At 44.1% G+C, this 15,175-nt stretch overlaps 1 protein-coding gene across 2 annotated transcripts in view; it reads left to right on the top strand.

Annotated features, from left to right (window-relative positions):
• The window catches only part of METTL23 (methyltransferase 23, arginine), a 121,456-nt gene that overhangs the window by 31,972 nt on the left and 74,309 nt on the right, over positions 1–15,175 (top strand). The window contains exon 2 of one of the 2 annotated variants that reach the window (XM_076052919.1): positions 9,355–9,423. The exons of the other annotated variant lie outside the window; for it this stretch is intronic. Within the exon in view, the coding sequence (XP_075909034.1) occupies positions 9,355–9,423 (69 nt within the window). The remainder of the gene's footprint in view (positions 1–9,354; positions 9,424–15,175) is intronic. 2 annotated transcript variants of the gene reach the window in all.

Below are 15,175 nucleotides of genomic sequence, written 5' to 3' on the forward strand. Positions count from 1 at the left end.
CGTAAACCCCACCGTTGGAGAGCTAAATCCTTAGCAAGCGCGCGAACACACAAAGCCACACACAAGCCCACAAACAGACATTTTTTTTTACTTTTATAGATATTGGGGGGGGGGGGACATCTCCCCCAATATTCAAATATGCTCAAGATGCCCCCCTAATATATATAGATATAAAATATTTTTTAAAAACCACGCACCGCCATCCGAAATAATCATTAGCAAATGTTATCATATTACTTTTATTATTACTTTCGGTTCTTGTATTAGGATGTACTGCAGTTCTGCGTGTGGTTTGTCCAAGTGGTGTTGCCGTACCCCAGCAGAAGCCATTGCTCGACTGCTGTGGGTAGGTACAATCTATGTCAAACACTGTACTGTCTCTCCATTTCATAACTTTCAAATTCATTAAAAAGTGAAAAACTAGAATGTAATGTGAGTGTTACGTAGGCTATATCACTGTCGAGTGGAAACAAAAGTTTTTGGTGAAAACGGGCCGATTTGCGGTTGCTACTCAATCAACCATTACTAATGTTAGCTATCATAGCTAAGTAAGTTACTTGGAAAGTTAATTAGCCACACATTGACCCAGCGACCAGCAATGGCGCTCACGGGCCTAGTTAATCGTGCACATGGCACAGCCTGAGTGAGGCCTAGTAAATCGTGCACCTGGTGCAGCCTGAGTGAGGCCTAGTAAATCATGCACAAGGCGCAGCCTGAGTGAGGCTTAGTTGGTCACACACGTTGCGCAGCCTGAGTGAGGCCTGATTGTGCACATGACTGCCTGGGTGAAGCCTGGCGGATCGTGCACCTGGCGCAGCCTGAGAGAGACCTGGTTACTCATGCACAAGGCGCAGCCTGAGTGAGGCCTGGTTGACAGTGCACCTGGCGCAGCCTGAGTGAGGCCTAGTAAATCGTGCACCTGGCGCAGCCTGATTGAGGACTGGTTGGTCGCGCCCATGGCGCAGCCTGAGTGAGGCCTAGTTAATAGTGCGACGGACCACAAGCTGTGTTCCTGCCAAGGCAACATTGGTACTTACTCCAAGCTGTGTTCCTGCTAAGGCAACATTGCTGTGGACACCAACCTGTGTTCCTGCCAAGGCAACAAGTATATATATTTTTTTCCGCTTGTGTGTTAATCTGTGTTTACCCCGGATATTTTAGAGATGGCAATTCTCCTGCTGTGTATCCTACTGCTGTCCCTCCCGGCCATATCTAGTGCCACACTCAACTCTACAAACAGCTACCCTCGTTACTTTGTGTCCATAATTGTTGCTCGATTTGCCACTACACCTGCTAATGAAACAGCTCATAGACACTTCTACACTCCATCATTGTATCCTTTTAAACCCTATCTTTGTCCCATTACTTCACCAGCACTCCTTCCAAACTTCATTCTGCTCTTAAAAATAACACCATCTGCGAGCTACTGCTATTCGTCCAAGGTTCGCCGCTCTTCATCCTTTCACAGAAAATACTTGTGCTAACTATTAATTCTACTTTTCTTATTTCTGGGTGGTATTGAGCTTCATCCTGGCCCAAATGAAAAGAACTCGTATAATTCTGTAGATTTTTCTGGCAGGAAAGGTGTTGGTGTTCTACCTGTCAACATCAGAGGGCTTGTGATTAAATTAAGTCAACTAAAACTAGAAGTGGAAAATCTTGACCCGGACATTTTTTTGCTAATAGAAACATTTCTCACTCCTGCCGTCAATGACTTGCAGATTGCGATTAACAACTACAACCTTTTACGGCTTGACCGAGGATCTAAAGGAGGTGGAATTGCCATCTATGTTCGTAATACTATTACATGTTCACTTGCTCACTCCTTGTTTAAAAAATGTTGCTTTGAAGGTCTGGCTCTCAAAATAACTCTCACAAATAATCAACAGATATTGGTAGTGTGCTGCTATCGACCGCCTAGTGGGAAGGATGTTGAAGCTGCATCTGCACAGAGAGAGCTTTTTGGGGGCCTCCCTAAAGATGAAATCGTTTTAGTGGGTGATCTAAATTAGAATTGGCTAAACCTGCCGGCTGTGGCCACAAATTTTGCAGATGAATTTAATTTGTTTCAATTAATAAATGTCCCCACACGACCCAACCTAAAAAATCCAGGACAGTCATCTCTGCTTGACGTCCTGTTGACAAATGCCCCTCACAATTTCACACTGACTAGTGTTCTGGTTAATAACCTTAGTGATCACCCCTTCATTTTTGGGGTGAGATCATCAGCCAGACCCAAAGCCCCCCCTACATTGGTTGAGAAGCGCTCTATGAGACACTTCAGCACTCAGGCATTTACTGATGATGTGCTTCACTCGGATATTGACAAGGTCTGTGATATCCCCAACCTGACTACGGCTTGGGAGACCTTCAGGTACACGTTTCTCCAAATTCTTAACAAACATGCTCCGTTGGTTAGATTTAAAACTAAAGGCAACCGCCCACCATGGTTTGATCCTTTGATTACAAAGCTCATGAAAACTAGGGACAAGGCTTGGGTATGTGCTCAAAAAAGTAATTTGGTCAATGACTGGCTAGAATATAGGATTTTAAGGAATAGATACGTCAAAAAAATATGGCATGCAAAAAATGCCTACTTTTCCTCCACTCTCCTGGAATCACATGGAAATGCCAGGATTTTCTGGAAAACAATCAAATGTATCAAAAAGGCATCCAAAACAGACAATCTGCCCGCTGAGCTTAACCGAAATGGGGAATATTTTTCAGATCCCAAAAAAATTGTTGACAATTTTAACCTTCATTTTTCTGAAGCTGGTAATCTTTTTGATAATGTATTGGGAGTCACCCCTGCTCATGCAAATTCCTACACCCCTGTCCAAACATTAAACAAATTTTGTTTCCAGCCAATCCACGAAAGTAATGTTCTGAAACAACTGTCCTACCTCAAAGGGTACTCCTCTACCGGAGCAGATAGTATTCCCGTCTTTGCTCTACTAACTGTTGGTCACCTAATATACAAACCTATAGCCCATATTTTCAACCTGTCCATCAAAGAAGCATCAGTTCCTCTAGAATGGAAACATTCCTATGTCCGTCCACTTAACAAAGGGGGCCCTAAAGATGATCCAAATAACTACCGACCTATCTCAATTTTATCCCCGTTGATGAATATTTTTGAAAAACTATTGATCGACCAAATTAGTTTCCTGTCCACCAACAATCTACTACATCTAAAACAATCTGGCTTCTGAAAAAAATACAGCACCACATCTGCTGCATTAGACTCTCTGAATCACATTTACAGTAAACCTTATAATAAGCAGTACTGTGCCTGTCTTTTTCTATACCTGTCCAAAGCTTTTGATACAGTAGACCACAACACCCTGCTTAGTAAACTAAGTAGCCTCGGTTTTTCCGAAAACGCAGTAAAATGGTTACAAAATTACCTCTTTTCTCGCACCCAAACTGTATTCACAGATGGTTGGAGGTCAAACAGTGTTAAGATAACAAAAGGGGTTCCACAGGGTTCCATCCTCGGCCCTCTTTTGTTCTCTCTTTATGTCAATGACTTGGGCACTGACCTGGATGATTCCAGGGTAAATCTTTTTGCAGATGACACGATACTGATTACTGCTGGCCGCTCTCCGGATGACGTGATTGCTAAGCTACAGGGTGATTTCAACAAGCTACAACATCAGTTAGTTGCTCTTAAACTAGTCCTGAATACCTCCAAAACAAAGGTGCTATGCTTCTTACCAGGACTAAAGCAGGAAGTTATTTTTCCCCAATTACATTCCTTAAATAATGATCAAATAGAGCAAATCAAGATCTATAAGTATCTTGGGGTCATCCTGGATTCAAAACTGAATTTTGAAGATCACATTGATTATATTGGTAAAAAGACAAAAATAAAAATTTATTTTCTGTATCGACACATGGCACTGCTTCCCCCCAATGTTCCGTTTGGAATTGATAAAAGCTACCATACTGCCTCTACTTGACTACTGTGACATCGTGTATTAATCAGCCCCAAGTACTGCACTGAAGAAGCTTGATTCCGTCTATCACTCGGCCTTAAGATTTACATTTAACTGCCCATGTAGGACTCACACTGTGAGCTCTACATTGGGTCAAACTTAACAGCTCTTAATGTTCGACGGCTTGTGCACCAGATCTTATTTATTCACGATGTACTTAGAAAAAAATTCGCAGACTACCTGCTGGATCTCCTCTCTGTTTCAAAGAACAAATTTGACCTCAGGTGTTCGCTCATTTACCAGCTTAACATTCCCTATTGCCGTACAAAAACTGGAGGAAGGGCCTTTGCTATTGATGCCCCCAGGGTCTGGAATGCTATTTGCCAATAAACTGCAACTTGAATCGCTACCAATGAGATCTTCTCTCAAAACTGCTCTAGAGGAGTTGTACACCCCTAGCTGCCACTGCTATTCATTGGCGTAAAATAAAATGTTTCGCTCTGGATGACGCTGCAAAGTATTACGTGTATTTTGATTTTGCGTGCTGATCTTAAAGGTGCATTGAAAAATTTGATACTCCGACTGATGCTTCTGTTGTTGTGGAGTAACTCATTCAGCCAGCTATGGCTCTAGGATTTGGTGTTATATGTTATTTATGTAGTTTATTGTAAAAATTCGGTCACAGTCCCTGTGATCACTTACGTTGCAATTATGGCTTTATTTTTAGGTGATTTCGAAAAGTTTTTTGGTTTGGACATGTTTGTTTTGTTGTAGTACGGAGTTAGACTGATGGCCTTAATCTAAGTTTTCACGTGGTTGTTGTTGTTGTTGTTTGACTTGCATCCCACTGGGATCTTTTACACACAGCATTGGTGTACGGTGCTTTTTTCAGGAATATTTTGCTGTTTTTTTTCATGGATTTTCTGTTTGCACAGTCACATAGTCACTTTAAGATGTTTTTCTTGTTCGTATTTTTGTTTGTTGTGGTTGCACCCCAAGAGCCGAATGGCTCACAGGGCTATACCACAATAAATAAACTGAAAAAACTGAAACTGAATTCAACTAACGTTAATACCTTCTTATTTTATTTGAACCTATCTACGTGACTTTACCGAAAGACCCAAATAATATGAATTCCTGCAGTCAGGAAAGCTTTAAGTCTTCTTATATATAAAATTATTTTTTTGTCTGTCTGTCTGTCTGTGGACGCACACTTGCGAAGGATTTGGCTCACAAACCGTGAGGTTTACGTAAAAAAAGTAGCCAGGTACCACGCCGTAAGCCCCGTGCTGAGCCAGCGCTATTCCGATTTCGCGTCCGTCACCTTTAAAGTTAACCCCTCCACCTTCAATTAATTACCACTAAAGCATGACCACAAATTTTAATGAATAAGCTTGTGCCGGAGGCCCCGGGGGGACAGGCGTCCTATGTATCCTTACCCTCGGGGCTCCTCCAGAAACAAAAAAACATTACATGTGGCCACATGGAATGTTCGAACGCTCACTGCGGAGTAGAGGCTGCCACTCCTCTGCCAGGAGCTGGACCGGTACCGCCTGGATCTCTGTGGTATTCAGGAGGTCCGGTGGACCGGCTCTGGCTCCTGCCACCATGAGGGGTGGACAGTCCTCTACTCGGGGCAGGAGACTGCCAAACAACAGGGTGTGGCTCTTTTAAACAAAAGAATGAAGGGGGCGTGGGAGCATGGTGGTGAGGTGTGGGAAGCTGTGAGCCCCAGGCTACTTTGGGCTCGCCTTCCCATCAACCGGAGGTGAGGAGTGGTGGTCATGGTTACTTATGCCCCCACTGAAGACGAACATACGTGGAGGGATGCAGGCAAGGCCGATGAGTCAGATGCCTTCTATGTCCTCCTGTCACAGGTGTTGGCTAAAGTGGCCCCTCGGGAAAAAGTCAACTTGTTGGGTGACTTCAATGCCCGAGTTGGTCATGATGCTGGCACCTGGTCTGGAGTGGGCTTGTAATTACCAACACGCTGTTCCGGCATCGGCGCATCCACACCACATCATGGATGCATGCCGGATCCAAGCAAGAACATCTGCTGGACTACATAGTTACGGTACAGCAGATGCGGGCCCATGTCCTTAACACCAGGACCTACCGTGGAGCTGATCTGCCCACTGACCATCGACTTGTCATCTGTAAGATGCGCCTGCCATTCTTCCCCTCCGGTGGTGGGTGTATACCCAGGACCCCATTACAACCTAAAGTGGCCTGGTCTCAGTTAGCTGATGAAAGTTGCAAACGAGAATTTCATCATCGCTTGCGGTTGGGGTTGGCATCGTCCCCTACTCCTCCTGATGTCGAGGGTAAATGGGCGAGGTTTAAGACTGTGACTCAAGCAGCTGCAATGGCTGCTTTGGGTACGCAGTCCAGACCTCCCCAGAGACACTGTCTGACAGAGGAGGTGTTCAGGATAGTTGAGAAAAAGTGACATGCCCACTGTCATCGGCTACAGAATCCCACGTCAGAGAATGAGGAGGCTTACCGCAGCCTTCGCTCGGAGGTTCGGGGAGCCGTGAGGCACTGCAAGGATGGGTGGTGTTCGCGGGTTGCTGAGGAGATGGAGTCTACCTCAGTGGCCCACGATCACAAATGCCTATTTAACTCCGTCAAAAAAGTAACCTGCAGCGCCACACCTATTACCATCATTAGGGGAAAAAACAGTGATCTAATCTCCGACCCCCAGGAACAGGTTTGCAGATTTGCTGAGCATTTCTGTGAGGTCCTGGGGGAGGGGAAATCCCTCAGCCATGAAAACATCGTGGCACAAAGTGGGGATGACCCTGCTCAGGCTGCGGTACCTCAAATATTGGAAGAAGTCACCCCCTGTGAGTGGCTGGCTGAGGTGCCATCTGTTGACGAAGTACTGAAGGCAATCCGTAGTCTGAGACCAGGAAAGGCACCGGACAGAGATGATCTCCCAAGCGAAATGCTGAGGGAGGGTGGCGTTTGTGCACAGAATGCCCTATATGACATCATAACAACAGTCTGGACCACTAGATGGGTTCCGCAGGATTGGAAGGATATCCTGGTGGTCCCCCTCTTTAAGAAGGGGGACCGCACACTCCTCAGTGTGCCGGGAAAGGTCCTGGCAAGGATTATTCAACATCGCCTTGCCAGGCATATTGAGGAGAGGCTTGCGGAGCTCCAATGTAGTTTCAGGAAAGGGCGGTCATGCACAGATGCCATATTTTCTGTCTGTCTGCAACAGCAAAGGTGTAGGGAATTCCAACAAGACCTACATCTCTGCTTTATTGACCTGGTCAAGGCCTATGATACCATCAGTAGGCCTGGGCTCTGGGTTGTTCTTCGTGCTTTTGGAGTCCGTGACCCTCTACTCACGATCATTAAGGACCTTCATGATGGTGAGCGGGCCCAGGTAAAACTATGTGGCCGGGAGTCAGAGCCAATTCCCTGTACACCTTGGGGTGCAACAGGGATGACCTCTGGCTCCCACATTATTTAACATGTATTTTGACCACGTAGTTCGTGAAGCCTTCAATAGCTGTACCGGGGGAATCTCCATTAGGTACAGATATAATGGGAGGCTGATCGATGCCCAGGTGCGGTCAAGGGATGGCTCCCTATTGCTCAACCACATTATGTATGCCGATGATTTGGTAATAGCTGCTCATTCAGAGGAGGAGTTGGAGGCGCTGCTGCTGAAACTGGAGCGTGCCACTAAGAGATGGGGCCTTACCATCAGCCCCGCCAAAACTAAGCACCTGCCTGGGTATTTTGTACCATCGGACACTCCACCCCCACAACTCCCAATCGGTGATGGGGCAGTTGTGGAGAGAGTGTCAAACCGGCTCCGGTTTGACAGCAGAGGTCTCACTCAGAATCAGTCGAGCGGCATTATCTTTTCATCGCTTGCGTAACGCTGTGTGGAAGCTACCTGGTCTGTCGCTCCACACGAAACTTCAAGTCTTCTCGGCCATGGTCATTCCCTCCCTTCTCTATGCTTGCGAAACGTGGACCCCCCTAATGGCGCATCTTCGCCGATTGGAATCATTTAAGCTGGCCTGCCTACGATTCATCCTGGGTTTAACCAGGCTGGATTGTGTGAGGATCTCACAAATCTTTGAAAGATCTGGGCAACGTCCCATCGGTGAGCTCCTCTGGCAGGCAAGGCTGCGTTGGCTGGGTCATGTAGCCCACATGCCCCGTCACTGCATGCTGAAACAGCTTTTGTTTGGCTGGATAGAGGGGGCTAAATGGGCGCGGCACGGGCTAGAGAAGAGATGGAGTGATGTGGTACAGGAGGATGTGGAGCTGAGTGGACTTGCCGATGACTGGTACCAGCGGTGTCAAGATCGGCTTCTGGAGGAGACTCGTGAAAGACGCTGCTGGGCATTTGGAGGCAGTCGCCCTCCAACAACAGCGGAGGGTGGAGGAACGACACTCGCAACAATGAGCGGAGCGCCAGGTGGCTAAAGCACAGCAAGTTGGCACAGGTGGTGCATCAGCCAGTCATCTCAGTTAGTCAACCCGTGGCACCTGGGTCTGCCCCGTGACCTCCTGCCAGCAGGTGTTCGACACTTCACGTGGCCTCAAGGTGCAGAAAGCCTGGCACAAGCGTCATGGTGACATCACCGCCACTTAGTGGCGAATGGCGGTTGTTGTTGTAAGTCGATGTGTGTGTGTGTACGTCGATGTGTGTGTGTGTACGTCGATGTGTGTGTGTGTACGTCGATGTGTGTGTGTGTACGTCGATGTGTGTGTGTGTAAGTCGCTTTGTGTGTGTAAGTCGAAATGTCTGTGTGTAAGTCGATGTGTGTGAGTCTTTTTCACCCGAGCAACACCGGGTACTTCCCGCTATACTCTTTGGTTCTATTCTAACCAAAGAGTATGGATCCTTGCAGTCACGAAAGCTTTAAATCTACTTCCCGCTAGTTACATTATATTTGTCAGAAAGCCCACTTGAAGTCTGAGTAAAGTGTCAATCATTTATGTTGCGCTGCATGTGTAATATTTGTCGACAGTAGTAGCTTTTATTTATTGCATATTCGTGTCGTATAGTGTAGTGTATAGATGTACTTGCTTATGATAAATAGCATCATTAGTGTTTCTTTGATTAACGTGCAAGCAGTTTTATTACAGTCAGCTTTCATTCACAGTGAGTGGCATCATGAGCAAGAGGAAGGGCGGCAGTGACATTCGTCAGTTTTTTGGGCAGCCTCTGAAAAGACGGAAAGTAAGTTGAGCGCAGTGAGCAAATGAGTACCAGTCAGATGATAGAAGTATACAGTAGTCCAATAGATGAGTCAATGTTTCTCGATATAATAATTGCCATTCAGATCAGAAATGGTTATTAATCCATTCCTGAACATCATGGCAAGAAACACCCACTTGTTTACTGATAATATTTCTTTCATGTTCACTCTGGTGCATTCAGAGTAAAGAGAGAAAGGGAAAGAGAGAGCATGAGGATGCCAACAGAGCAGGAAGAGCAGGTGACATGGAGGTGAGTGAGAAGAGGAGCAAATATTGATGGTTAAGACTAAATAATGACATTACAACAGTCTAATCCTAATATTAATTTAAGCTGAGATATTCCTGTAAGTATGGCTTCTCATGTGTGTTTCAGATATTACAATCAAGCAGGGAGAGTGAGTTTGAGACAATAGAGAGAGAGAGCAGACAGGCAAGCGAAAATTAAGGTGCTTGGACCTAGCCCAAATCAGGCAAATGTTAATGTAATACCTAGACAAACCCTATCACATAGGACATTCTACTTTCAGGAGAAACGGTTTATAGATTATACTTGGCTCCCTTACAGCCCCTCCTTAAAGGGGGTCCTCTGTTTCTATTGTGCTAAATACTTTGCAACACAAAAGTCTAAGCTTGCATCAAAAGCAGATTCAGCTTTTGTTAAGATTGGCTTAAAAAATTGTAAGAAGGCACTGGCGAAATTTAGTGCGCATAAAGACAACAAGTGTCACAAATTAGCCATGATGACTCGAATTCAGGCACCAAAACCTGTTAATGTGGAACTTTCACGTGAGCTTGAAAGATAGCAGCAACAAACGAGGATAAATCTTATGAAGATTGTTGTGGGTGTGAAGTACTTGGCTTGGCAAGGTCTGGCTTTTCGAGACGTTGATAAGGAGAGTGGGAATTTCAGCCAGCTTCTAAAGTACAAGGCAGAGGGCGATGCAGCTTAAAATACGCTTGGCAGCGTATTTTAAGCTGGGTGGGAGTAGCAGAGCACCTTGACAAAGGAGTTTACATATCAACAGAAGAATTTAGCATTGAAGTAGCTATGTTAATGTGAGAGATTAGCAGGATGTTAAAATCAGAAATTAGCATGTAACTGGGAGATTAGCATGATGTTAATGTGAGGAATTGGCATGTAACTGGTCACGGAAGTAGCTATGTTAAAGTCAGAGTTTACATATCAACAGAGGCATTTCGTATATTGACGCTAAAGAACTGCAACTACCCAACTGTCATACAATAAACCAATGTGAAAGAACTAAATATAAACTACATCAATATAATCAATGTACTCAATATATTCTCCACTAAGCTGAGCTACTAACAATAAGTCATTGTACATTACACTTCTATGACACAAAAATATTATAATATGCCTCCAACTAATCTTTTTATTATAAACTGCCATAGACAAACCCCAACATTGAATGATACACTGCGTTACTATACACTACCCTATACCTTAGATTATACTAATATTAGACTTGTAATATTACACTATGTATTATTTTACCAACCCTACTGTATACCACACTGCTGTATATTCACTATACAATTACGATACTTTATATTACCAAATAAATTATATTAAACATTACACTGAAAGGTACTAAGAGATTAGCAGGATGGTAAGATGATAAATTAGCATGCAACTGGGAGATTAGTATGATGTTAATGTGAGGAATTAGCATGTAACTGGTCACGGAAGTGGCTATGTTAAAGTCAGAGTTTACATATCAACAGAGGAATTTATTATATTAACAGTAAAGAACTGCAACTACCCAACTATCATAATAAACCGATGTGAAAGAACTAAATATAAACTACATCAATATACATTTTGATGTAAAGCTTTCATGACTGCAGGGATTCATATTCTTGGTTCTTTCGGTAAAGTCACGTAGAAGGGAAACAATAAAATATATATAAAACAATAAAATTCACACAATGTTTCGACTGCAACACAAGTAATCATCATCAGGTGTGAAAACCACAGCAAGAATTTTTTTAAAAAAGTGGCGTTTATTTTCAAATTTTCTTGCTGTGGTTTCCATACCTGATGATGATTGCTTGTGTTGCAGTCGAAACGACGTGATAATTTTATTGTTTTATATTTTTTTGTATTGTTTCCCTTTTACATGACTTTACCGAAAGAACCAATAATACATCAATATAATCAATGTACTCTATATTCTTCAATAAGTTGAGCTATTAACATTAAGTAACTGGGTATACACTACACTATATAATGACTACCATATAGTGAACAGATAAAAAATGTAAATATAAACTACATCAATAGCATCATTATACTCAATATACTCTCCAATAAGCTGAGCTACGAACATTATACATTACAATTCTACATCGTGAGATGTAAGAGAAAAGATTAGTTTGAGGCATTTAGTTTGTTGTCCTTCCCCCACACTTCCGAATTATCACGGTTGGCTACGTACGGTGCAAAATAAGTTCTCCACGTCCTCTACGGATTTACCATATGGTCCATAATTTGGGTTGCATGGCCACAATTGCAGTGCCGTGGCTTGTGTCTTTAATGTTCCGTTCATGGAGGAGATGCACGGCATCGGCCTGTTGATGTTCTGATGCGGTTGATGGGTTTCACCACCGGTGTCTTCGAGGTGGAACTTGAGATCCAGGAGGCGGTGTAATGATGTAATGGGGGTGTACGTGTATCACTTTCACTGCACCAACCCGCACAAGACCTATGCATTATATGCAGGGGCGCAACTATCGTTGGGGGTATGTAGCAGTGTTATGCAATGCATAGGGGCCAAGTCGGTCACAAGGGGGCCCCAAATGAACAGATAAACCAATAAAATGTTAAGAAAATTGATTACAAAAAAAGTATTCATTAAATATAACATGCGGTCTACCTTGGACCAAGCCCGACTAACGGATCTGGCTGTCGTATCAATAGAGCAGCAAAAACTTGCACGATCCACCCCCTTTGAGGTGACCCAAGAGCGATGGGGCTGGCATGAAAGCAAGACGCACAATAACTTAATTGTGAGTATTGTTCCTTTAAATATTTGTAATACTGTCACTGTGAGACTGTCTTCCTCTAAACCCAATACACGGTGCAACTAAAATAATATATATAGTTATAGCCTACATATTATTGTATATGGGTTAAAAACATTTGTAGCTATTTCAGTTTAAAGTGAGTCGGGAAAAATTAGGGGGGCCCACAGTCGGATCTTGCATAGCCCCCCCCCCCCACCCCATTGAAATAGGTAGCTGCGCTGTAATACGCTTTTATTGTACCACAGCGCCCCTGGTTATGCTTTGCCGCCACCGCCAGTGGCTTCAGTCATCTTTAGCCGAGATCACGGGGCCATCACAGCGGCCACACACACACACATGGCTGGTTCATTAAATCACGCAACGCAACAGTTTTCCCTGACATCACGGCTACCGTCACACGCGTCAGTCGATCAATCACGGACGCAACGAGAGCCCTCTCCTGCTGGGCTGCAGCCACCCCCCCTTGTTTTGAACGCCGGCATAGAAAAGGGGGGGGGGGGGGCAGGAATTCAACGTCGGCCGTAAACCCAAAGCACGCCCGACGAGCTAGCGCTGGCCTCTGAGAAGCCAACGGCGATAGAAACCGTAATGGATTTCATTGACTCGGATGTAACAAACAAAAAATGTCCTTTCATATCCTGAGCGTGAGCCTAGAACAGGGGTGCGGTATCGTGTTCCAATCCCCCCTAAATACGTCCCCATATATATCGGGTGTTATAGTTATAAATATGGACTGGTCGTTACTAGGTATTGTCAGTCATAAAACTATATATAACAAATTGTCCCGATTTATTTACTGTATTTAATGGCGCTGTCATGAAATTGTTATCTAACAACAAAAGGTGGTTCTGCTTGTGAATTCTACAGTGAGGGAAAAAAGTATTTGATTCCCTGTTGATTTTGTACGTTTGCCCACTGACAAAGAAATGATCAGTCTATAATTTTAATGGTAGGTTTATTTGAACAGTGAGAGACAATAACAATAACAACAAAATCCAGAAAATCGCATTTAAAAAATGTTATAAATTGATTTGCATTTTAATGAGGGAAATAAGTATTTGACCCCCTCTCAATCATATTTCTGGCTCCCAGGTGTCTTTTATACAGGTAACAAGCTGAGATTAGGAGCACTCCCTTTAAGAGTGTGCTCCTAATCTCAGCTTGTTACCTGTATAAAAGACACCTGTCCACAGAAGCAATCAATCAATCAGATTCCAAACTCTCCACCATGGCCAAGACCAAAGAGCTATCCAAGGATGTCAGGGACAAGATTGTAGACCTACACAAGGCTGGAATGGGCTACAAGACCATTGGCAAGCAGCTTGGTGAGAAGGTGACAACAGTTGGTGCGATTATTCGCAAATGGAAAAAAACACAAAATAACTGTCAATCTCCCTCGGCTTGGGGCTCCATGCAAGATCTCACCTCGTGGAGTTGCAATGATGATGACAACGGTGAGGAATCAGCCCAGAACTACACGGGAGGATCTTGTCAATGATCTCAAGGCAGCTGGGACCATAGTCACCAAGAACACAATTGGTAACACACTACACCGTGAAGGACTGAAATCCTGCAGTGCCCGCAAGGTCCCCCTGCTCAAGAAAGCACATACACATGCCCGTCTGAAGTTTGCCAATGAACATCTGAATGATTCAGAGGACAACTAGGTGAAAGTGTTGTGGTCAGATGAGACCAAAATGGAGCTCTTTGGCATCAACTCAACTCGCTGTATTTGGAGGAGGAATGCTGACTATGACCCCAAGAACACCATCCCCACTGTCAAACATGGAGGTGGAAACATTATGCTTTGGGGGTGTTTTTCTGCTAAGGGGACAGGACAACTTCACCACATCAAAGGGACGATGGACGGGGCCATGTACCATCAAATCTTGGGTGAAAACCTCCTTCCCTCAGCCAGGGCATTGAAAATGGGTCGTGGATGGGTATTCCAGCATGGCAATGACCCAAAACACACGGCCAAGGCAACAAAGGAGTGGCTCAAGAAGAAGCACATTAAGGTCCTGGAGTGGCCCAGCCAGTCTCCAGACCTTAATCCCATAGAAAATGTGTGGAGGGAGCTGAAGGTTCGAGTTGCCAAACGTCAGCCTCGAAACCTTAATGACTTGGAGAAGATCTGCAAAGAGGAGTGGGAAAAAAATCCCTCCTGAGATGTGTGCAAACCTGGTGGCCAATTACAAGAAACGTCTGACCTCTGTAATTGCCAACAAGGGTTTTGCCACCATGTTTTACAGAGGGGTCAATTACTTATTTCCCTCATTAAAATGCAAATCAAATTATAACATTTTTAACATGCATTTTTCTGTTTTTTTTGTTCTTATTCTGTCTCTCACTGTTCAAATAAACCTACCATTAAAATTATAGACTGATCATTTCTTTCTCAGTGGACAAACGTACAAAATCAGCAGGGGATCAAATACTTTTTTCCCTCACTGTATATGTGTTTTGCGATGCGCTTGGGATAAATGAACCTTTTCGCGGGACCCCGGGTCCCATAAGCCCCCGCCTCTCACATAAATGTTATATTATAACCTGCAGTTCCTCTATTTAAATATACTGTCGAAAAAATAATTTACACCCCTCTGACAATCATTGTTTCTCAGTGTGGATTTGTGAACACACTTTGTAAACAGTAAGTAAAATATACTCTTTAGTTCTTTTGGTAAAGTCATGTAGGTATAAAATTAAATAAATCACGACATTTCGGGTGCAACACAAGCGTCCGTCATCAGGTGGGAAAGCATGGTCTGCTGCTGAGGCACACTGTTTTAAAGGGTTTGAAACGGGTGTAGCCTTAGGGTCATAAAGAAGTGGCCGGATCTAGTGATGTTAATGTGATAAATTACCATGTAACTGTAAGATAGGAAAGCGGCCTCCTCGACGAGGGCACGGAAGTTCAGTCGACGAAGAGGAGGCCCAGGACTGGTTCAGATAAT

This window comes from Petromyzon marinus, chromosome 58 (genome assembly GCF_048934315.1).
Source record: "Petromyzon marinus isolate PM22_M1 ecotype Great Lakes invasive population chromosome 58, UKy_Petmar_22M1.pri1.0, whole genome shotgun sequence".
Classification (NCBI taxonomy): Eukaryota; Metazoa; Chordata; class Hyperoartia; order Petromyzontiformes; family Petromyzontidae; genus Petromyzon; species Petromyzon marinus.